The sequence below is a fragment of the Suricata suricatta genome, chromosome 16 (assembly GCF_006229205.1).
Source record: "Suricata suricatta isolate VVHF042 chromosome 16, meerkat_22Aug2017_6uvM2_HiC, whole genome shotgun sequence".
Lineage (NCBI taxonomy): Eukaryota > Metazoa > Chordata > Mammalia > Carnivora > Herpestidae > Suricata > Suricata suricatta.
In genome coordinates this window covers 50711968-50734950 of record NC_043715.1, presented here as the reverse complement: position 1 = coordinate 50734950, position 22983 = coordinate 50711968, and the positions used below count along the sequence as shown (strand labels likewise).

The window sequence follows — 22983 nt, the reverse complement described above, 5'->3', positions numbered from 1 at the left end:
GTCAGGAAGAAACCAAGGTTCTGCTGGCACAGCCGGCTGCTCCACCGGGCGGTCAGATACTGACATTGCTAGCTGGAAGCAACGGATGTCTGCCAGGTGATCGAAAAGAGAGCGTCAGATAGATGCACTACTGGTCAGGGGCAAATAGGCGGCCCACTCTGCCTTTAGTTAGGGACATTTGGGTGGTAGGTGACAGGCAGACGGCCTGTGACCTGGAGATGGTGGGGCAGTTAGCCGGATCTTTGGCCAGGACAGGTGGGCCATCAGCCTGACCAAGACCGAGCCAGCTGACGGGTCAGTGGGGGCTTTGTGTGGCCAGCGGGCCGGAAGCTGTTGCACGGCGGCAGAGCATAGAGAAGTGCCTGAGGCCAGGAGGCCCCCCCCAGATGGTCTGTCCCTGGAGACGGCCAAACCCTCAGACGCCCAGCCTCGGCTGTCACACCCAAACAGCCCCATGGCAGCCTCCCAGCTGGCAGCGCTGGAGGGAGTGGAGTCGGGGGCCGGGGGGCTGCCCTTGACGGAGGCCAGCCCCGGCTTCCTGTATTCCGAGGGCCAGCGGCTGGCACTCGAGGCTTTGCTGAGCAAGGGAGCGGAGGCGTTCGAGGCCTGCGTGCGGCGTGAGGGGCTGCGGCCCTTCCTGAGCGGGGAAGAGCAGCGGAGCCTGGCGGCAGCGGCCGAGGACTGGACAGCACCCAAGCAGCCGCCAGACAGGGTGGCAGAGGGAGCCGCGGCCACCGAGGGGGACTCGGGCAGCCTGACCTACTGGCCCGGACGGTCAGAGGACCTGCTGCCCACACTGCGGTTGGGCTGGCCAGAGGACCCGGCCTGGAAGGGAATCACCCGGGCACAGCTCTATACGCAGCCACCCGAGGAGGGCCAGCCGCCCCTCAAGGAGCTGGTGCGCCGGGAAATCCAAGCTGCCCACAAGGTGGGGGTCGGGAGGAGCTCCGTGTCCCTTCCCCAGACCCTCATGTCCTCACACGCCAGCGCCCACACCTGCGAGTGCACACCCGCTAGGGCCCAGGGCGCCGCAGCCGTGCCCTCCTGGGACTTGAGTCCACATCTCTCCGCCCCAGTGACCACGTGTCGGCGTCCCTCAGACCTCCTCCTCACCCTCTCTCTGGCTACCCCCAGGCATCCAGGCCCTTGGACCTCACTAGAGTCCCCTGGCGCAGTCATCTACTCCGCCCCACCCCCAGATTCTCCGCTGCAGCCCCCCTGGGTCGTCTACTCTTACTTTTTTTTTTTTTAATGTTTATTTTATCTTAGAGAGACAAAGAGAGCAGGAGAGGGGCAGAGAGAGAGGGAGACAGAGGATCCGAATCAGGCTCTGTGCAGACAGCAGTGAGCCCGATTCGGGGCTCAAACTCATGAGCTGTGACATCATGACTGGAGCCAAAGTCGGGAGGCTCAACCACCCAGGTGCCACAAGCCTGTTCCTTAATTAAGCAGCCCCCACACGAAGTGCTGTACACGGGTTAGCATTTAATGATCCTCCGGAGGGTCCTGTGAGGTCGGACGCATTTTACCAAGCAAGGAGATGGGGAAACTGAGGCATGGGAGGTTAAGTCTCTTCACCGGTAAGTGGCCGAGTGGGGACTTTTTTATTTATTTATTTTTGAGAGACGAGAGAGATAGCACGAGCAGGGGAGGGTCAGAGAGAGGGAGACACAGAATCCGAAGCAGGCTCCAGGCTCTGAGCTGTCAGCACAGGGCCTGACACGGGGCTCGAACCCACAAACCATCAGATCATGACCTGAGCCAAAGCCAGATGATTAGCTGACTGAGCCATCCAGGCGCCCCCTGAGTGGGGATTTGAACCTAGAGTTCTGGCCAGTGGATCAACATTCATCAGTGCTACATATTTCCAGGCGCTTAGCACTCCAGTCCCCAGGGGAGCTCTGGGGGGCCTAGCAGGTCATCCCTCCCACTCCTGGTATCCAGGGCACCCCCAAGGACCCAGCTGTGCAGCTGCCCACAGTGCTCTGCCCGGGCATCCAGCCCTGGAGCAGGGCCACCATGCAGTGTGTCACAGCTCCGGGGACATCATCTGCCATTGCCCATGTGATTAGGATGTCAGTTTTCCAGTGCTCAAGGCCTCGGTCTCCAGGAAAGGCGTTTTCCTCACTCACATGTAGGCGCTGTATGAGCAGCAGTGTGGGTCTGGGGGCGGGGTCTCTCCCACAATCCCCCTGAACATCAGTCCGAGACCAGGCCCTTCAACTCCCACCCCCAGAGCCCCTCACCCCCAGGGCCCCGCTCCCCACCCCACAGTGTCCCCGGAGCTCCAGGCTCCATCCACAGCCCTTTTCCCCACCCCACCCAGCTAGTGGCCGTGGTCATGGATGTCTTCACTGACCCAGACCTGCTTTCGGACCTGGTAGACGCCGCCACACGCCGCTGGGTGCCTGTCTATCTTCTCCTGGACCGCCAGCAGCTGCCTGCCTTCCTGATCCTGGCCCAGCAGCTGGGGGTGAACCCCTGGGCCACGGAGGTAGGAGCCTGGCAGGAGGGACCCCAGTCGCCATGCTCCTGGTGCTGGGGCCAGCAGGGGCAGACCCTTCCCCAGGGCCCTAAGAGGGTCTGCTGAGATCCGATGCCCAAGGCGTTGGGGGAATCAGGGGTGGGGCTTCCCATGGGGATCCCTCTGAGTCTGGCCTATCTCCAAGAGCGCCCCCTCCAAAGCCCGATAATGGTGGGCCTGAGGAAGCTGGGACAGAGTCCTAAGCAGGGGACCCCCAAGCCCTTCTCAGGGAGCGGAGGCGTGTGAGGTCAGCCTGAGCAAAAGATGTGTCCTCTCCACTCCAGAACCTCGACATCCGGGTCGTGCGGGGCTGCAGTTTCCAGAGCCGCTGGCGACGGCAAGTGAGCGGCAGCGTGCGTGAGAAGTTTGTGCTGTTGGACGGCGAGAGGGTGCTCTCCGGATCCTACAGGTGCGGCTGCCCCTCATGATGCCACGCGGTATCCTGTCCCCACCCCCAGCGCGCTCAGAGAGCAGCAGGCATCCCTTTGACCTGCCTCTCTCTTTCCTGGTCTGTGAAATGGGTCAGAACACCCTCGCCGGTAGAGGAGGTACCATGGAGGAGAACCGGGGGGGGGGCAGTTTAGCGGCCTGGGGGGGGGGTCTTCTCTTTAAACCCTGGTCTCCTCGTCTGGAAAGCAAGGCCCGCAGTTTGTGTGTTTCCAAACCAGGAGGAGCTGGATTGGAGTCCTAGCTCTGCTCTGAGTGAGTTACCCCCACCTCTCTACGCACCTATTAAAAAAAAAAAAAAGGGAGCTGGCGTGCAAAGGCCTGGCCCTCGGACTGGCCCGTGACCCTCCTCTCTCCTGTCTTTGGGGCTTTACCGACCCTGGATCCTGGCTCCTCCACCTCTTAGCTCTGTGACACTGAGCTCCGTGCCTCCCCTGCTCTGAACCTCGGTTTCCCCATTCGCAAGGTGTGAATAATCACAGCACCTACCTCCTAAGGTCACAGCTCGGGAGGGTGCGGGATGCGTGGGCTCCTGGGTCAGATGGCCTGGGTTCAAACCGTGGCTAACTCGCTGTGTGACTGTGGGCAACTGGCTTCACCTCTCTGTGTTTGAGGTTCCCCCTCTACAGAGCGGGATGATGTGGTTAGTGCTTGGGGAGTAGGGTTTCTTGACAGAGGCACTGCTCACGCTCGGGATGAGCTGGGTGCGGATGGTCCCGTGTTGTGGGGGACCTTCTCGGGCACTGGAGGGGGCTGAACTGAAGCTGTGGTCTCTGATAGCATCCCCTCTTTCCCCTACGAGCAAAAGTGTCTCCAAACATGGCCAGGTGTCCCCTGGCCCATTACCATTGCTCTAGACCAGTGGATTGCAATCTGCCTGCATCAGAATCAAAATGCAGATCGCAGGGCCCCGCCGCCCCCCACATTCAGCCGCCCTGGGATGGGGCCTGAGAATCCGTTCCTGCTCACCATCCGAGAACCCCACTTTGGGAACTGCTACCGTGGAGCCTGGGATCTTTAGGAAAGAGCCTACCTTCCCAGCCTTGCCTGGGGGATCGAACAGGATCACAGGGCCTTGGCACCTAACATACGCAGGGCTCCGTAAACATCCACTGTTGTTTATTATGGTCATCATTCACTTTTTTTTTTTAAAAAACCATATTTCATTGACTCTAAGGTGCCGCTGCTGGAAAGAAGCATCCCGATCAAAATGAGAAAAGAGATGCATCTTAGAACCAATGAAATACAAGAGGGGGTGCAGTCAGAGCCACCAAGCATGGCTCTCTGCCACTCAATCAGGCCTGAAGAGGCTTCGCTGAGCCCTGAGCTCAGGTGGACAGCCCTGGAATGGATGAGGCCAGGGCCCGAGAGAGGCTGTCCAGGGCCTCTGGGCATTTAATGAGGGGTGGGAAGGGGTGGAGGCAGGGGGCTCAGGGAAGAGGAAGCCCGGGAGCCCAGTCCCAGGCCCCGCCCCTCAGGTGGGTCACAGCAAATGTGGGAGGAGCAGCACACCCAGCACCAGGCTGGGGGCGGCGGCGGCCCCTTCCCTCTGGCCGATTTCGGTCCCAGCGGCGCCGTTGCACATGTGGCCGGAGCAGCACGTGGTGGTGAGGGTGTAGGTGACGCCCATGTAGCTGACGGGCTCCTCGTGGCCGCAGGACGTGGACTGCACGCAGCCCTTGTTGATGACGCCACCGAGCCCCGGGGCCACCCCGTGGCCGGTGAAGCAGTCTTCGTCCTCGCCGCAGTGCACGTGGGTCCCGGGGCACTGCGTGGAGTCGGTCAGCTCACAGAACGCACAGTCCTTGGCGCCCCTAGCACCTGGGGGCACAGCCATTGCCAGAAGCAGCAGCCAGCCGAGGACCATGGTGGCCTGGTGGCGGGGACAGTGCCCCAGCCAGTCCGTGGGCTTTCTGGGCCTCCTGAAACTGCTGAATGACGCTCCTGAGGTCCCCGCCCTCTGCGACTTTGGCCCCCGGGCTGGCCTCCCAGGGTCAGCACTTGGAGTGTCCTCGGTTCACAACGCTCCGTGTCCCTCTCAGGAGCTCCGCCGTGACCGCGGTTCTGGAGTCCTTGGGTCTGAGAAGCTTCCCCGGGACAGAGACAAGCCGGCAGGTGCCACCCGGCAGGGGTCTTTGTGGAGCGGAATGGGGTGACCTCACAGACTCCTCAGGGTTCCCACTGGCCACACCAGGGGTGAGGTCACCAGTGGGGGGAGGGGTGTCACAATCTGAGGGCTGCCAGGGAATGAGGGAGGACACTGGCACCCCACCAAGGTAAGAACGATGGGACCCACACCGGCCACTCTGGTGGCTGAGTCGTCCACTCTCTGGGTGCTGGGTGCTGTGCCCGCTGGGGCACAAGATATGCAGCCCATGGTGAGCCCATTTTCCAGATGGGCAAACCACGGCTTAGGAAAGGAGAGAGACATGTCCAAGTTCCACTGAGCCAGGTTTGAGTGATTCCAAAGAGGGCATTTACTGAGCACCTGCTGTATGCCCAGACCTGTGCCAGGTGCTTTAAATGCCACCACCGTGACACCAGGGACAGTGGGGACACTGCTCACCAAAGCGAGCAGGCTTTTAGTGCTGGCCAAGGGGCACGGAGCTCAACCCCCTGTCCCCTCGTTCCGGTCTCCCTACATATGAACTCCATACTACGGATGGGGAAACCGAGGCACTGCCGCAGCCTTGGCTGGGAAGGGGGCAGAATCCCTAAGGTAATTTAAGTATCTTAAGTCATGTAGTCGTCACATCAACCCTCTGGGTAGGTGCCTGAGTTGTTCCCATTCTACGGAGGGGAATGTTGAGTCCAGAGAGGTGGCAGGACTTGCCTGAGGTCACACAGCTTGCCCTGGGGCCAGGTGGGGGCCGGTGTTGGGGCTCGGGCTGGGCCCGTGGGGCTTCACGGAGAGCCTGACCCCTCCCCGCGCGCCCCCAGCTTCACGTGGAGCGACTCCCGCCTGCATCGAGGCCTGGTGACCCTGTTGACCGGTGAGATTGCTGACGCCTTCAGCCGAGAGTTCCGGACCCTGTACGCGGCCTCCTGGCCCCTCCCGGCTGCGCCCGGCTCGGGCCCCTTCGTCAGCACCGTGGAGGGGCTGCGGCTGGCCCACAACCCCCACCGTGTGGCCCGCCGCCGCGCTGTGGCCCCCAAGTCACCGCCACCGCCCGACGGCCCGCTGGCCCAACGCTTGGCCGCCTGCCGAGTCTTTGACGGGAACAGGCAGGAGACCCCGGCCACCCCAGGGCCGGCGCTGAGCGACATCCTGAGGAGTGTCCAGCGGACCCGGACCCCCAGCGGCCCCCCGGCCCGGCCTAGCCGCTCCCTGTGGGACCTGAGCTGCCTGTCCCAGCTGTCCGGCTCCAGCGGCGGTGACAGCGAGGTGAGACCTGGTGTCTGGCCTGAGAGAGGGCAGGAATAGGTGGAGGACTATGGAGGCAGCTGAGGGCCTACTATGCGCCTGGCTCCAGGCCAGGAGGTGGGGGGGGAAGGCAGGGGAAACAAAGGTGCTCGCCTGAGTTCATGAGCGCAGGGACCATTTCCTATGGCCCTATTGCGTGCGGGGCAGGCGTGAGCACTGGGTGGCCGGGGGCACAGACCCCGAGAGCCACCCTGGGTGCAAATCCGGGCACGATATGCCTGGTGGGCAGAGATTTGCCTTCTCTGAGCCTCCGTGTTCTCATCTAGCAAATGGACCTAACAGTGGTCCCCATGCTCAGTTTGGTTGAAAGGAGTCAGTGAGGGCGGGTGAACTAGAAATCATCAATACGGCGAATTCGCCACGTGGAATTGATTTTTATCGAGTTCACGACACCCTCATCCCCAGGTCAGCGAGGTAACAGTTTTCTCACGTTCATTGTCACAGATGGGAAAGCTGGGGCTCAGAGAGGTCAAGTCACTAGCCCCGAGTCAAAACAACCAACAGTCTTTTGCGGGCGCCTTGCTACACGCCGGGCGCTGTCATGGGGGTGGTGAGATGGGACCGTTGCCACAACCCTCTGAGGTGGATGTTATCACACCCCACCCGTTTCACAGACGAGGAAACTGAGGCACCAGGCAGAGATTGGAACTCTTGGCCCTGATGGCCTCCCGGGTGAAGTTTTTAAATGCACCGCCCAGATTCGAGTGTCACGGCAGTGGGTTGGGGGATTTGGTGAGCTCTGAGGGGGTCTTGCCTCCCCCCTCCTCAGTGGCTTAGACACTGGGATCCTGGGTGGGGGGACTCAGTGCCCCCCGCTGTAAAGCAGGCTGTCGAGAGCGTAGGGGCAGAGTCTGTGGGACAAACAGGTGACCTCGCCCTGGAGGCCGGCAGAATCAGGGTACAGTTTCTCCATGAGCTGTGCCCCTGTCGGGCTCAGTTTCCTCATCTGTGAAGTGGGCACAGCTGGGGGCCTTTTCGGAGGGGGTATAGGAGGAATGTCCCAGAAATCGCCTCTCTGGTTTCCGGGCCAGGGGAGAAGTGGGGATGGGCACACCAGGGGCAAGGTCCTCGCCTCCACCCGGTCCTGAGCCACCCTCACCCAGCATCACCTCCCTTGGCAAATATTTGCTCCCCCCAGGCAGCTGCTGGCTGCTTCCTGTTCCCCCTCAAGTGCAGAGTTGCAGGGGGGGGGCACGAATATGGCTCCCACGGGCCCCCAGGCCTCCCTACACCCACACACGCACACACACACACACACACACACACACACACACCCTCTTGCCTGGACTCATCCCCAGGACCTTCTCTCACCTCCCTGTCTTTCCCTCCACAGCTCAAGAAATCCTGGGGTTCCAAGGACACCCCCGCGAAGGCCCTGATGAGGCAGCGGGGCATGGGAGGGGCCCCCTGGGGGGAGACAGAGCCCCGTCCTCCGGGCCGGTCCCAGTCCCCAGGCGGCCCCCTGCCCCACCTCCCTGCCCGCCGCCTCCAATATCTGTCCTCGGCCGGCAGGAGGTTTGGTGAGGATGCTGCCTCCAAGCCCCAGGAACCCCGAGGCACCCCGCAGTCGGACTGGGCTACCCAGGCAGGACTCAGGGGGCGACCTTGACGGGACCCAAAGCCACGCTGGGCTGGCCTGCCCACGGCCAGCTCCCAGAACCCCCACTCCCTCCATGTTGTGCCTTGGACAAGGCTTCTGGCCTCCTAGTGTCTGGGAAGCAGTAGGGATTTCCTCTGCTTTGTTCTAGAACGTGGGCAAGCCCAGTGCTCAGTCTGGATGAATGGGCGGAAAGTCTTGACCAGCTGGCACCCCAGGGCAGGGTATGTCCCATTGTAGGGCGGGGAGTCCCCAGGACAGGGTGGGGAGCCTCCTGTACCCACCGGGCCTTGGAGCTGTGGGTAAACTGAGCTTGGGAGAGGAGAGGAGAGGAGAGAATCCAGTCCAGGGAGCAGGGCTTAATAATGAGGGGCAGGAAATTGATGGGGACCCCTGCTGGGGGGCAGGTCAGGGCAGTAGGCCCTGGGACTGTTTTGTGGGTGTTAAGGGGCATGTTGTTGGGGCTCCCTTTACCTCTGCTCAGAATAAAGCTGCTTTATGCCACGACCTTGCAAGTTCATGGCCTAGCAGTAGACCCACGAATCCAGTCCCGGGGGCTCCTCCTCCTTCAGGACTCGCTAGGGGAGTCTGGCGCCCTGCGCCGCCGGGTCCCCACCAGCGGCCTCCTCCCTCGCGCGCCCCCTGCCGGCCGGCCGCCGGCGCGCCACCCTCCGGAGCGCATCGAGAGAGCCGGGACAGGGGCGATGCGTTTATTCTTAGGGTCACGGGCTCGGGGGGTCCTCGGAGGGCTGGGCGGGGGTGGGGCTGGGGTCGGGGTCCGGGCTGGCGTCCTCGGGGTCGTCCCAGGGGAAGGTGGGCAGCCCCCGCATCTGCTCCCGGTAGACACGGTCGAAGGCTTCGCTCTGCGCCACCGTGAAGTGGTTCTTCCAGTCACCGCACACCCCTGGAGGGGAGGGGCGAGGCGGCGAGGTGAGGAGCATCGGGAACATCCCCTGCGCCCCACAGCCCGGCACCCTCTTTCCCACCACTTGCCCCCTCCCTTTCATCTCCATGTTGCCACTTTACCTCCTCCTGGTGGCTGTGGCTCACGCTAGCCTCCAGTCCCCTGGGCACCATTTTGGCCCCTCCCTCGGCTCCCCCTCTACCCTACCTATCCCTTCAGTAGAACTGTGCCTTCCTCCTCCAGTTTTACGCTCAGGCCCCTTAAGTCTCTGCCCAGAACATCTGCCCCCCGCTAGCACTCCTGGCTCCCTGTCCCTAACCTCGGGGACTAGAAAAGGGCTTCGGGACTCCGGGGCTCCTGCAACACCTACACTTCCCCCACGATGGCTCTGACACTGGGCATAAATGCTTTCCCACACTCCGTGCCAGGGAACGCTCAGGGCCACCCAGCAGGCAAGGGGATGGCCTCTGCCCCTTCCACGTGCCCAGGCAGGCAGCATTTCTGACCTTGTCACGGGGCCTCAACCTGGGGTGCCACCCCCTTACCTGGAGTCCAGGAGCCAATGTCATTTGGGTCACAGCAGTTTGGATTTTAGCAAGCATGCACACCACGTATTACATGATGGCCCTAGTGAGCTCGGGGGGTGTGGGGGCTCCCTGGGGTAGGCTGAATAATCACCCCACCTCCAGCATCCGGGTCTTTGGAACCTATGAATATGTGACCTTACCAAAGGGACTTTGCAGGTGTTATTGGTTAAAGACCCGGAGATGGGGAAGATGATTATGCAGGATTATGCCCAGGATTACACCACAAGGGTCCCTATAAGAAGAGGGAGGGGCGCCTGGGGGGCTCCGTCGGGTTGAGTGTCCGACTCCCAATCTGGGCTCAGGTCACGATCTCGCGGTTTGTGAGTTCGAGCTGACCGCGGGGAGGCTGCTTGGGATTCTCTCCCTCTCTCCCTGTCTCTCTCTGCCCCTCTGCCACTCGCTCCCTCTCGGTCTCTCTCTCTCTCAAAATAAATAAACATAGAAAGAAAGAAGACGTAGAGGCAGGAGGGTTAGAGTCAGAGGTGGGAAGATGCTATGTTCTGATTTGAAGGCCAGTGGGGGTGAGCCGCCCAGCCATATGCGCGGCCCGGACACTGGAAATGCGGGGGACAGATTCTCCCTCCGGAGCCTCCGGAAGGAGCCGTCCCTCGGACGCTTTGATTTTAACCCAATGACCCTGATTTGGGACTTCTGACCAGAGCTGTAAGGGAATAAGCGTGGTGGTGGTAAGCCGCTACGTTTGCGGTCTGTTAGCAGGAATGGGAACGAAGACGCTCCGCCCCCCATAATCCAAGCACTTGAATATTTCTGGGGTGAGTCTTACGCTAAGAAAGACTCACGAAGGCTCTATATAACCTCCCAGCGGTTCCGTCCTGGCTGTGGCCTTGGATGAGGCCGCTTTGTTGCCGTTTGGGGCTCTCTGGACGCCCGCCCTGTGCTAAGCCCTGGCGGGCGGGGGTCCACAGTGACCTTGGGAAAGCAGTTCTGTTTGGAGCAACCCCATGGGTCAGCTGGGAAAACTGAGGCCCAACGTAAGTGGCCCGCGGCGCACAAGCAGGCAGTGGCCGGTGGGACTCGGAACCCCAGAGGCCCCCACCCCGCACCTTTCCGGAGGAAGGCACCGTGGCGTTGGTCCAGCAGGCTGGGGGGCAGCAGGGTGAAGTTGGACATGGCATTGGCCTTCATAGCACCGAACGCTGAGTGCGCCACGACGGAGCCCAGCGCCTCCTCGCCCAGCGGCCGGCCCAGGAACTGACAAATGCGCTGCACGGAGCTGTGGAGATCCTGTGGGCCGGGGAGAGGGGTCAGGGAGGCCGGGCCGAGGCGGTGGGGGGGGGGGACCCCGGGCAAGGAAGGAAGGAGCACCCGGCCCAGAATCTGGACGTCCGAGTCCCAACCCAGAGCCGCCTGGGTGACTCTGCATCCTTGCCTCAGTTTCCCCACCACCAAGCCGAGCCGTGGGGCTCTGGCTGCTGAATTTTCGCGGGTTGGGGTCTTGGGGGTTCCATGGGTGGGAGGGTAGGGGCAGAGAGAGAGAGAGCTGGGGCAGAGCTCAGTTTGGCCCCTTATGCAGAATCATCCCTGGCTTGGATTAGATGTGGGGGTCTGCCGGTCTGTGCCCCAAATCTGCACGCACCCCCCCGCAAGACCCCCAACCCAGAGGAGCAGCCTCACTCACCGGGTCACAGGACCAGACTCCCCGCCCGGCCTCCCCTCTCTTTCTCCCCCTACCTCCACACCCCTGTCAGTCTCCCTCTGCTCATCCCCTCCTCTGCTCTCAGCGCCCTTGCACGGGGCTGGCCTTGTCCTTCCACAACGGACCTGAGCCTCGGCCTCCTCCTCTGGCCTCCTCCCCGGCCTCCCTGCCTCCAGGCACCCACACCCAAAGCTGGCCCTACTCTTTCCCCGCTCCCCACCCTCCCATGGCTCCCCAGTGCCCTGGGACAGGAGTCCCGGCCCCCCAAGCCTGGCTTTCAAGGACAGAAGTGGTCTGGTTTGGCCTATATTTCCAGAACTTACCATTCCCTGCATTTCCCTCCCTGCAACCAAAAATGCCTCCTCCACCAGGCAGACTTCCCCATCCAGACTCAACTCACACATCCCCCTCCTCCCGGCAATGGTCGATTGGTCAAGCCGTGTGGATTGAGGGGCTTCTGGGTGGCTGAGTCGGTTGAGCGTCCAACTGCAGCTTGGGTCATGATCTCAGGGTTCATGGGTTTGAGCCCCACATCGGGCTCTGTGCTGACAGAGCCCGCTTCTGATTCTCTGTCTCCCTCTCTCCCTTTCTGCTCCTCCCCCCTCACACTGTCTCTCAGAAGTAAATAATCATTTGTAAAAAGTCTTGTGGACTGAGCACCTACTGTGTACTCAGCTCTGGGAGCCTGCCAGTAGCCTGGCAGAGAGACGTTGTTACCCCAATCAGTAAATGCAGGCCCAGAGAGGGGAAGACACTGGCCCAGGGTCACACAGCTAGGGAGGCACGCAGATTTAAGTGCCCGGAGCCCACCCTCCCCTCCCCTACCTCGCTGCCTTCCCTGGTACTCAGTGCCCAGTACGCTTAGCCCTCTCGCCAGCCCCACAGCTCCGGATTTCCAGGTCATTTGTGGTTTCATAACCCTCCATCCCTTTATCCACCTGAACCGCTGGTTTGTCCCAGAAATTCTAGCATGTTGGCCGTTGCTCACACCCGGGGGCAGCTCAGAAGGTCTGCCTGGCTGCATGGCCCAGTTTTTGGTTTTGGAGAAAAAAAAAAAACCTAGATGAAAATTTAAAAAAAAGCAGAGGGATGGGGGTGCGGTGGTAATGCCAAAACTCCTTTCTGGATCTTTCCACCAAAAGACATTTAACAGCGTGGGCAAAAGGCCCAGGCAGGTCGTCAGCTCTCTCTGGGTTACAAATCCCCCAACATCCTCCTCCGTAAAAACAGGGGTAATCACAATATTGGGGTGAGCCGCATAAAATTATATATTTTTTGCAGATCAAAACTGGTCAAATACGGGTAGTTTTAGGTGGTTCTCTCTAATCGGTCACTCGCCCGTCCATACTTTGAGGATGAAGTGAGGCAATCCACGTGCCGTGTTTGGTGCATGGCATTCGCCATCTTTAGGAGACATTTACTAGACCTGGCTCAGAGCCTCATCACTCTTACTTTACGCACTATATTAACACTTTGGTGCACTTTGTCACATGGGAATCATACGCTGGGACCTCTTGCTGTGCTTCTCACAATCTCCTGAGCTGGCATTTTCCCACCCATTTGAAGGATGAGATGCGTGAGGTCCTGAAAGATTTGGGGGGATTTTAAATGCTTTGTCAAACACAAACATTCAGGTGCTTCCCCCTCCAAAATGTCCCAGCAGAAAGCATACCAAAAAAAAAAAAATACATGAGGGGGCGCCTAGGTGGGTCAGTCGGTTAGGCCTCCAACTTTGGCTCAGGTCATGATCTCACGGTTCCTGGGTTCGAGCCCCACGTCGGGCTCTGTGCTGGCAGCTCGGAGCCTGGAGCCTGCTTTGGATTCTGTGTGTCCCCCTCTCTCTGCCCCTCCCCTGCTCACGCTCTGTCTCCCCCTCGCCCCAAAATAAAATAAATGCATGAAATGTACATACAAGAAGGAAACATGTCTGGGGAGCTTGGGGAAGGGGCGTGTAAGGGGAGCCTCACAGGTGCCCGGCTTCTGGAAGCATCTTTGTTAAGAACCTGGAATGGTTGGGCACGTCCCTGTGGGCTGTTCCCTAGAGGCCCAGCCTCCTCCTCACAGCTGGGCAAAGCCTTGGGTGTTCTGCCCGACGCTTCTTCCAGGGGGCTCTCCCTGATTGCCCCAGCCAGAGGGCACCCCTCTCCCAGATGCCTGCGCCACGGACCTTTGATGGGGTCCACACAGGATCCCTGTCTAACTCCAAAGGCTATTTCCTTCCGCTGCTCCCCTCTGCCTCTCAGCTCACGACCATCATTGGAGCTCACGGCCCACGTCCCACGGTCCCGCACAACCTCACCTTTCCTATCACTTCGCCTGCTCACGGCTGGCCCCTGGTGTCCACCTACTCAGAGAAAAGCCAACGTCCTCGCTGTGCCTCCCACCGTCCCTCCCCCCAGCTGGCTCTGGCCACACCCTTCTTTGTTGCCCTTGGAAACACATCAAGTGCGCTGTCACCTCAGGGCCTTTGCACTGGCGGTTCCCACTGCTTGAGACACGCCCCCTCCCCCTCAGCTCTTTCCATGGGTCCTTCTCCTTCAGATCTTTGCTTCAGTGTTATATTCTCCTGGAGAACTCCCAGTCACCCTATTTAAAATTGTGCCCCCCCCCACATTCCTTATCTTCCTTTCCTGCTTGCCTTTTCTCTCTGCGCCCCAACTGCCATCTGTTTTATTATTTGCCCTCGGCCCCTCTCCTGCTCGCCTGCTCAGGACTCTGTTCTGTTCACCGCTGTGCTATCAAAACCTGGTGTGTCGGGCAGCAGGGCAGGGCTGGGGTAGGGGGAAGGGAAGGGGGCGTGAGGAGGGGAGAGGCAGGGAGGCGCGGGGTGGGGGCGGGGCATCACCTGCTGCAGCTCCTCGTAGGTGATGAACAGAAAATTCTCTTTGCCCTTCATCCGAATCCAGCCCTTAATGTGGTCGAACCAGGAGCCAAACTGCACTGCGGGGGAGGGGCAGGGGGAGGAGGGTCAGGCAGCAGGGCCACGCCCTGCTGGGGCGGGGGGGTGGGTTCACTAGCCCCACGTGGCCCCAGGCGCCGCCCCTCAGAGCTGCGGGCCTGCCCCAAGCCCCCCACATCTGGCGCCCCGAGAGAGGACCCCTGCCTCCCCACCTCTCTCTGGTTCCGCCCCTTTCCTGCATTCCTGTCTCTTTAGGTTTCTCCCTTTCTCTGTATCTCTGCGTCTATCTCTTTTTCCTGCTGTCTCTGACTCACTTGACTTCTTCACTGTTAATAAAGCCCTTTATCTCTGTCTCTTTCCTTCTTACCCCTCCTCTGCCCCCTTCCTGTCTGGGTCCAAGAGGGGCGCCCCCCCTACTTTGCCCCAGTCCTCACCTTCGCCTTCAAGAAAGTTCTGCAGGAACTGGTCAGGCGTGCCGGGGTCCTTCAACTGCTTGGCGATCTTGGAGTAATGATAGAGAGACACTGCCACGTCCCGGGGGTTCCGGCCCACATAGATCGCCTGTGTGTGGGTGTCGGGGAGAAGAGAGAGAGGTCAAACAGGACCCCTCCCCAAAGCCTGCATGCCCCCAAGCCTTCTCGGTTCTGATCCTGCAGCAGGAAGGACACAGGATAGACTTCTCAAGGGACTTCCCGCTAACCGTGGCTTGGATCAGTTCATCCCATCGCAGAGGACGGACCGAGCTCCCTGCAGCCACATTCTAGGACAGAGGGACCGGTCCTGGACCAGCCAGAGTGACAGTTTGGCTTCAAGGGAATAAAGACTGGAGGTTGGGAAGGGGCGCGCCTGGGTGGCTCAGTCGGTTGGGCCTCTGACTCTTGATTTCCGCTCAGCTCACGATCTCACGGTTCGTGAGTTCAAGCCCCACAGTGGGCTCTGTGCTCTCAGCATGGAGCCTGCTTGGGATTCTCTCAGTCCCTCTCTCTCTCTGCCCCTCCCCACCCCGCTCTAAACAAACAAACAAACAAACAAACAAATGCAAACTGGAGGAAGACATGGGGGCTCAGGATGGGGGCGATCAAGGTGACAGGCACTGACCCTCTCCTATTCCCATAGTGAAGGCCCCTGGCCTCATCCTTTCCCGCCTGGCCCCTCCCCTCTGCCCTCTCCCAGGCCTCCCAACCTCCACAGGGCCCCAGAGGACCCTTCCTCCCCGAGAGCAGACCCTTCCCTCCCCGACTCTCCAGCGCCCCCAGAAAAGAACCCCTGCCCTTGAGCCTGGCATTCAAGGCTCCGAGTTCCTGGCTCCTATCTGATTACCAGCCTCATATTCCCCAGCCAAGCCCACGTCAGCCCCATCAGATGTGTCTTTTCCTGGCAACGGTCTCCTTCCCCAAGGCCACGGTCAGCAACCCTGGTGGTCTGCCGTGTCTACGCGGCCAACCTCCAACAAACAGCCCGGTGCCAAGGCTTTGGGTGAGCCTCCCAGGCGGGAGCCGCTGCTCCGTGTGATCACGTGTCACTGCCGGGAGCGGCAGGCGCTCTTCAGGCAGCCCTGCTCTGGGACAGACAACGGAACTCTACCCCACACGCCTCTCTCCTCCACCGACGTTAGTTCTGTCATTTCGCTGGGACCACCTGCCGCCGTGGCGGTAACAGCATGGCCGAGATCTGGGCATCCTTGCGACAAATCTGTGAGCCCATCGTGGAGTCCTGGGGGCCTCCTAGACCCCGGCCGCCATCCTTGCTGTCTACACTCACTTCCTTGGTGATGCACCCAGCCTCCTGCCTTTCACGACTCCATCCACCTCTGCACCGACCAGCAAATTACACAGACGTGTGTCCAGAGCAGGTCTGTCCTATCGAATCCCGGGTCGGTTACCTCACTCCCACTGGCAGCCTCCGCCTGGACGTCCCCGGGCCCCGAGGGGGCTCCCGCCTTCCCCCCCCCGCCCCCCGGCCTCTTTCCCGACCCCCACATCTCCCGCAACACCAGCCTCAGCTTCCCAGCTGCTTAAACCAAACACCCTAGAGTCACCCTTGACTCATCTGTTTCCCACCCACGCCCCATCTGTCAGCAAATCCTACTGCTGCTTCCACCTTCAAAATACACCCCAAACTCGGCCTTTTCTCTTCGCCTCCACGGGCCACCACCCTGGTGGGGTCCCCTTTTGCCTCCCACCTGGACTCTGCGCTCCTCGCCCGCCCCTGCGGGCTGTTCCCCCATCTCGCCTCCAGAGGGCGCCCGCGAAACCCTAAGGCAACTTGGGTTTCTCTGCTCCCAAGCCTTGCAGTTTGGAGCCTGGTCCCTCCCCGGCTTCATCTCCACTCCTCTCCCCTTCCCTCAATTGGCTCTGACTGCACAGGCTTCCTTGCTGATCCTCAGGCACCCCCCACGCCCACCCCCACCCCCAGGACCCTTGCACCTGCTCTTCCTTGAGCCCAGAATGTTCTGCCCCCAGACGCCCCCACCCTGCGCTCCTTTCCGATGTGAATTTATCATCTTTGCAGATTAAAAGATTTTTCTCTGCTATTCTGTCACCCTTTAGGACGTGGGCTTACAGGGCAGGCATTGCTGTGTGCTTATTTACTGCGGTTCTAGATCGGGGCCGGCACATAGTAGGTGCCCTGTACGTACTGCTGAATTCATCAATTAGTTACGTGCTCCCCCACCGCGCCACCCCTCCCTCCTCCTGCACCTTGGCCTTGGAGTTGAAGAAGGCTTTGGTGAAGAGCTGGATCGGAAGGTGAGAACTCAGGAGGCGGGGTCTGGGCTGGTCCGAGAGGCTGAAGGCGCCCAGGATGGTCTCACACCAGGGCGCCCTCTTCCAAATGGGCACCGAGCGGGTCCAGGCTGGGTCCCCGTCCTTCAGGATTAAGCTGAGGATCTCAATCATCCAGTTGGTGCCTGTCAGGAGAAATTGGGCACATCAGGCCAAGGTGGGGAAGGGGGGAGGGGCGAGGAGAGAGAAGCAGAGTTGGGTGCGTCCTGTTGGGCTGATCACACCATCCGCTACGCATGGGGTCTCTCAGATTCCTCACGGCCGGCGGTGGCGCGAGGGCTCCTGATCATCGTTTTCAGAGCAGGACCCCAAGGCTCAAGGAGACAAGTCACCAGGGCCAAGGTGGCGAGGTGAGGAAGTGGCTGTGGCAGGGCCCAGCGAGCTGTCCTCCGACCCCATTTCCTTTCCCTTCTGGGGAGAGAGGGGACCGCGTTCTTCTGGCCTCCCTGCTACACGTGGGGCCACGTGACGGAGTTCCGGCCAAGTGAGTGCAGGTGGCAGCGATGTGCAGGTGGCTGGCCCATAAACGCCTCCTACGTCCCTCCCCCCCTTCCCTCTCTGCTGGCTGGATGCGGGGACACCAGTGGAAACTGGGGCTCCCAGGGATGGCGGGCCACGAGATGGAAGGAGCCAGAATGCCCGAGAGAGCCTGGATCGTCCCCAGCTTCTCTGCATCCCTCCACCAACTGGAGTTTAAAGAAATGACGGAGAAGCTTCTAGTAGGCTTCGTTTCTGAGCTTCCTGCACTCACGTATTAGGGCAGAAGCGTTGTGCTAACAGACAGAGACACCTGCAAGGCAATCCAGGCATCTGGACTTAAAATCTCCGCTCTCTTCACTACCCCGGCCTGGGGGCAACCCCTTGATCTCTGTGGGGACACCCAGATGTCACGTCACAGGAAGGGATCTCATCAATGACCTGGTTCATGGAGGATATAGGCAAGTCAGATGAGAAATAATAGTAATCATAATCATAATAACCACAGTCAGCTGTCATTAGCATTCTGTTGCCCTGGGCTCTCTGTTTTTTTTGTTTTTGCTTTAATTTTTTTAATGTTTTTATTTATTTTTGAGAGACAAAGAGAGACAGTGTGAGCAGGAGAGGGTCAGAGAGAGAAGGAGTCACAAGATCCGAAGACAGGCCCCAGGCTCTGAGCTGTCAGCACAGAGCCCGAGGCGGGGCTCAAACCCACAAACCCTGAGATCATGACCTGAGCCGAAGTCGGACGCTCAACCGACTGAGCCACCCAGGCCCCCCAGTTTTTTTGTTTTTTTAAAGTGGTCTCTGTGACCAATGTGGGGCTTGACCCCACGAGCCCCGCATCAAAGAATCGCATGCTCCACTGGCCGAGCCAGCCCGGCGCCCCGACATTCCCCTGGATTCCAACAATAATCCTGCCCCGGTTCTCAGTGTATTGCCTCTCCCTCCAAGTCGTGCTTCGTAGGTCGCCCTGTTTGGGGATATTGGAGGGGGACCCACAGTTCTCCTCCGGCCGCTTGGTAGACTCGGCCAGTAGAGGGCGCCGGAGGGACCCCGCGGGCTCTGGTCCTGGGTCCTCTGGGCTCCGCCCTGCGGGCTTTTGGGTTGGACCGCGGCCGGCGCGGTCCCCCAGGGACCCTTTCTCCCCCACCCCGCACCCCAGCACATTTCCTTGGGTGCCCTGCTCCAGCCCAGGGGGCGGTGGCTGACCCCTGTGTGGGCTCTTCCTGTACCCACTGGGGCTCTCTTCACCCCCTGGGAGTTTAGTTCTCCGTCACTTCTTAGTGAATTCTTTTCTGGTACAAAATACGTCACATAAAACTTACCAATGTAACCATTTTAAAGGTTACAGTTCAGCGGCGCCTGGAGGGGCTCAGTCGGTTAAGCGTCCGACTCTCGATCTGGCTCAGGACGTGATCTCTCGGTGCATGAGTTCGAGACCCCTGTCAGGATCCGCACTGACAGTATAGACCCTGCTCTGGGCTCTCTCTCCCCTTCTCCCTCTGCTCCTCCCCTGCTCTCTCTCTCTCTCTCTCTCTCAAAATAAATATCATTGTGTACAAAGTTTACCTTGTGTACAAAGGCGAAGGGTTGAGAACTAGCAAACACCACTCCGTGTTTGAACAAGAATTCCTACACGTCCAATGTTACACTGCGGAACCGTAAACAAGTAAGGCGCTCTTTTTGCAGTTTCAGATGAAAGAATGTCAAAGTACAAGGAAGAAGAAAGCAAAAATAAATTTGAAAAAATTTTTATGTTTATTTATTTCGAGAGAGACAGAGACAGCGTGAGTGGGGGAGGGGCAGAGATAGAGAGAAGGAGACGCATAATCCGAAGCCAGGCTCCAGGCTCCGAGCTGTCAGCACAGAGCCCATCGTGCGGTTCGAACCCACGAACCACGAGATCATGACCCGAGCCAAAGCTGGATGCCCCATTGACTGAGCCACCCAGGCGCCCCAGAAAGCAGAAGTATAAACAAGACCACGATACAGAATGATGTGGATAGTGTGCTAACTTTGGTGCGGAAACGTGAAAATATATTTATGTACATTTCTGCTTGTAGGCGCCCTTTCTAGAAGATACACAGGGGCTCCTGGTGAGCACAGGAGGAAAGATCTCTCAGTGCAAGCCCTTTGTAGGTCTTGAGCTATGGATGCTTTAGTTCTCAAGAAAGAAACAAGAGAGGAAGAAAGAAAGAAATCAATACATTTCCAATGAAAGAAAGAAGCTGGAATCGGACATCCAAGGGAAAAGAACCTCAATCTGTACCTCATTCCACATATTAAAACTGTCTTAAAGTGAATCAAAGATTTAAGTGTAAAACCTAAGGGGTGTTTGGGTGCCTCAGTCGGTTAAGCATTTGACTTCGGTTCAGGTCCTGATCTCACAGCTCATAAGTTCAAGTCCCCGCGTCGGGCTCTGCGCTGACAGCTCGGAGCCTGGAGCCTGCTTCGGATTCTGTGTTGCCTTCTTGCTGCCCCTCCCCTGCTTGTGCTCTGTCTTTCTGTCTCTCATTCAAAACTCAATAAACAAGGGCGCTTGGGTGGCTCAGTGGGTTAAGCCACTGACTTCCGGTCATGATCTCAGGGTTCGTGGGTTCGAGCCCCGAGACGGGCTCTGTGCTGACAGCTCAGGGTCTGGAGCCTGTTTCTGATTCGGTGTCTCCCTCTCTCTCTGGCCCTCCCCTGCTCACACTCTGTGTGTCTCTCTCTCAAAAATTAAAAAAAAAAGTGTTAAAAAATCTTAAAAATCGATAAATATCTTAAAAAATGAAAAAAAAAATAGTATGCCCCTACCATGGAATGGTACTTGGCCATAAAAAGGAACAAAGCACTGACCTGCGCTACAACAGGGCTGAACCCCAAAAACGTCACGCTCAGTGAGAGAAGCCAGACATGAAAGACCACGTATGGTGTAGGGTTCCATCCATGTATGTGAAACGTCCAGAAGAGGCACAGCGCGGAGTCAGAGAGCAGGTCAATGGTTGCCTAAGGCTTGGGGTCGGGGATGTGGGGTTTGGGGAGTGATGGCTGATGGGTACAAGGTTCCTTGTTCTAAATGTTCTAAAATGGACTGTGGCGATGTTTGCACAAATCTGCGAATACGCTACTGCCATAGAATCGTACACTTTGGTTCTTTAAGATCTTTAATGTTTATTTCATTTCTTTTATTTTTTAATGTTTCTTTTTAAGTTTAATTTTGAGAGAGAGAGACAGTGTGAGCAGGGGAAGGTCAGAGGGAGAGAGGGAGACACAGAATCCGAAGCAGGCTCCAGGCTCTGAGCTGTCAGCACAGAGCCCGACGCGGGGCTCGAACCCACAAACCGCGAGATGATGACCTGAGCTGAAGCTGGACGCTCAACGGACTGAGCCCCTCAATTTATTTATTTTATTAATAGTTTTAAATCTTTATTTATTTTTGAGAGAGAGAGAGAGAGAGAGAGAGAGAGAGAGAGAGAGAGAGAGACTGTGTGCGTGGGCAGGGGAGGGGCGGAGAGAGGGAGGGAGAGAACCCCAAGCAGGTGTTCTTACTGCCAGCACAGAGCCCCATGCGGGGCTCAAACTCACGAAGTGTGAGATCATAACCAGAGCAGAAGTCAGACACTGAACAGACTGAGTCACCCAGGTGCCCTGAACTGTACACTTTAAAATGGGTTAACCATATGCTCTGTGAATTATACTTAAAAAGTACCCTCACAGAACTCCATCTGAAAATCATATTTTGAAAATTTTTGAACATATTTTGACAAAGAAATGAAGTAGCCAATCCCCCTCATTCTAGAGAAGGAAGCGCTGAAGTCTGTCCCTTCTCTCGCTCCAAAGGGGATGTGTCATCAGCCCGTGTGCCTCCCCCTACCTCATTCCCAGCCTCTCGCATGCCCCCCCCTCCCCTGGCACCACAGCCTCATTGATCTCTTTCTCCCTTGATCCCATCAAGCCTCCACGACCCCAGGGCCTTTGCGTGCGCCACTTCTCTGTCATCTAGGCACACTTCCCCACCCAAACCTTCTGCAGCTTCTAGATCTCGGCATGAGCATCTTCTCCCCCTGAAAGCCTGCGCTCATCCCCCAGACGGTCTCTTGTTACCTACATTCAATGCTCTCTGCCCTTGGGGTTATCCATCCCAGCCCTGATTATATGGTAAAGGAGGTAAGTGCATGTTTACATAAAGCCTGTCTCTCCCAACAATTTAACCAGTGTCTCCCCTGTTCACAGCCGTGTCTCCACACATGGCAGATAGTAAACGGCATTTCAGGGAGGAATGGAGAAAATGAAGCTGGTCCTCCCCTCCCTCCCTGCCTCCTTCCTCCCGCAAATATGTACTGAATGTGCGTCAGGCAGTGTTTTAGGCTCCAAGAATAGAGCGGCCATTCAGACACCCTAAACCATGTGCCCCCAAAGAGCTCATGTTCTAGGGGGGCGGAGGAGCCAGAAGACACATCACCAACCAGAAACATAGTCTAGTGGCCGGTGGGGACAGGTGCGAAGAAGAAAAGTAGAGGCGAGTTAAGGGGACGGAGAGAGGGACAGGGTGTGGACAGGTGATTTAGCCCCGGAGACCAAGAGGACCGGAGAGCCCCCTCGGTCGGGGGGAAAGAGCGACACCTGGCGGAGGGGGCCCGTCAGTGCAAACGCGCGAGCTCACCCAGACTCGGAGCTGATCCAGGCCCTTCCCCCACTCCGTCCTCTCCCCCCTTGCGCTGGGGGCGCCCTTCTCAGCCTCGGTGGCCCCCCACCCCGACCCCCACCCCAGCAGCCCCGGCCAGCAGGTACCTGACTTGGGGTAGGTGATGATGAAGATGTCGTCGTCCTGCACCTCGGCGTCCTCCGCTGTCTGGATGCTCTCGGGGGAGTAGAGACCCGTGGGAAAAAGGATCCCTTTGTACCGGAAGTATTCGCCCGACAATTTCTGGCTGTAGGAATACGGCGGAGACACCATGAGGACCTGGGAGGCGACGAGGCCAGAGGTCCCCCGGGGGGCGGGCAGGGAGGAGACTGAGAAGGGTACCCGCTGGCTGGCGACCCCCGTCAGCACACTTTGCTTGAGCCCCATGGCTTCATCTGCAGCGTGGGAATGTTTTACCAGAACCCCACGAGGATCCTATGAGGTAACAGTGAGTAGCAACCCCCTTTTAGGAATGAAGAGGGCGAGGCACAGAGAGGTTGAGTGACTTTCCCAAAGCCACACAGCCTGTGGGACATGGAGCGCTTCACGGCTGCAAAGTGGGGCAAAGTGCGTTCCTTACATTGATTCTTTGCCCGATCCTCGAGGGAGAGGCTAAGTCACCACCCCATTTTGCCAACAAGGAAACCGAGGCCACGGAAATTATGTGTCCCGCGGACTCTTTTATGCAAGGCCACGGGGCTGGGGCCCACCTGTGAAACCCCATCCAGGGGTCACCATGGGGCTGAAACGGTCTTTTTTGTTTTGTTTGTTTTGTTTAGTTTTCTCAAGAGAAAGCATTAACCTGCCTTCGTTTTATTATTTTTTAAAGTTTATTTATTTTGAGCGAGCGAGCGAGCGAGCGAGAGAGAGCGCATGCGCGAGTAGGGGTGGGCGGGGCGGGAATCCCAAGCAGGCTCCCCGCTGCCAGCACAGAGCCCAACACGGGGCTTGAACTCACGACCATTAGATCATGACCTGAGCGGAAATCAAGAGTCAGGCACTTAACAGACTAAAC

The 22983-nt window shown here is 58.7% G+C and overlaps 3 protein-coding genes across 3 annotated transcripts; 1 reads left to right on the top strand and 2 right to left on the bottom strand.

The window, feature by feature from the left end:
- The first annotated feature begins 266 nt into the window (after positions 1 to 266).
- FAM83E (family with sequence similarity 83 member E) lies at positions 267 to 8496 on the top strand. The gene is made up of 5 exons (XM_029925459.1): positions 267 to 928; positions 2327 to 2494; positions 2809 to 2933; positions 5912 to 6356; positions 7729 to 8496. The coding sequence occupies exons 1-5, from the start codon at positions 455 to 457 to the stop codon at positions 8002 to 8004; spliced, it is 1488 nt and encodes a 495-aa protein (XP_029781319.1). The 5' UTR covers positions 267 to 454; the 3' UTR covers positions 8005 to 8496.
- SPACA4 (sperm acrosome associated 4) lies at positions 4070 to 5118 on the bottom strand. The gene has a single exon (XM_029925460.1). The coding sequence runs from the start codon at positions 4836 to 4838 to the stop codon at positions 4455 to 4457; it is 384 nt and encodes a 127-aa protein (XP_029781320.1). The 5' UTR covers positions 4839 to 5118; the 3' UTR covers positions 4070 to 4454.
- Positions 8497 to 8688: 192 nt separating the features above from the next.
- Positions 8689 to 22241, bottom strand: SULT2B1 (sulfotransferase family 2B member 1). Its single transcript, XM_029925511.1, has 6 exons — positions 22076 to 22241; positions 16739 to 16947; positions 14474 to 14600; positions 13986 to 14080; positions 10548 to 10728; positions 8689 to 8896 (listed from the first exon to the last, which is right to left on the bottom strand). The coding sequence occupies exons 1-6, from the start codon at positions 22239 to 22241 to the stop codon at positions 8715 to 8717; spliced, it is 960 nt and encodes a 319-aa protein (XP_029781371.1). The 3' UTR covers positions 8689 to 8714.
- Between the last annotated feature and the right edge of the window lie 742 nt (positions 22242 to 22983).

Bases quoted from the DNA above. Each gene is read 5' to 3' on its own strand.
- FAM83E (XM_029925459.1), top strand. From the start codon at position 455: ATGGCAGCCTCCCAGCTGGCAGCGCTGGAGGGAGTGGAGTCGGGGGCC. The intron at 929-2,326 runs GTGGGGGTCGGG...CACCCCACCCAG, and splicing joins AAATCCAAGCTGCCCACAAG to CTAGTGGCCGTGGTCATGGA. The intron at 2,934-5,911 runs GTGCGGCTGCCC...GCGCGCCCCCAG, and splicing joins GTGCTCTCCGGATCCTACAG to CTTCACGTGGAGCGACTCCC.
- SULT2B1 (XM_029925511.1), bottom strand. From the start codon at position 22,241: ATGGTGTCTCCGCCGTATTCCTACAGCCAGAAATTGTCGGGCGAATAC. The intron at 14,081-14,473 runs GTGAGGACTGGG...CCTCCCCCGCAG, and splicing joins GAACTTTCTTGAAGGCGAAG to TGCAGTTTGGCTCCTGGTTC. The intron at 8,897-10,547 runs GTGCGGGGTGGG...CCTCCCCTCCAG, and splicing joins CGGTGCCTTCCTCCGGAAAG to GGGTGTGCGGTGACTGGAAG.
- SPACA4 (XM_029925460.1), bottom strand. From the start codon at position 4,838: ATGGTCCTCGGCTGGCTGCTGCTTCTGGCAATGGCTGTGCCCCCAGGT.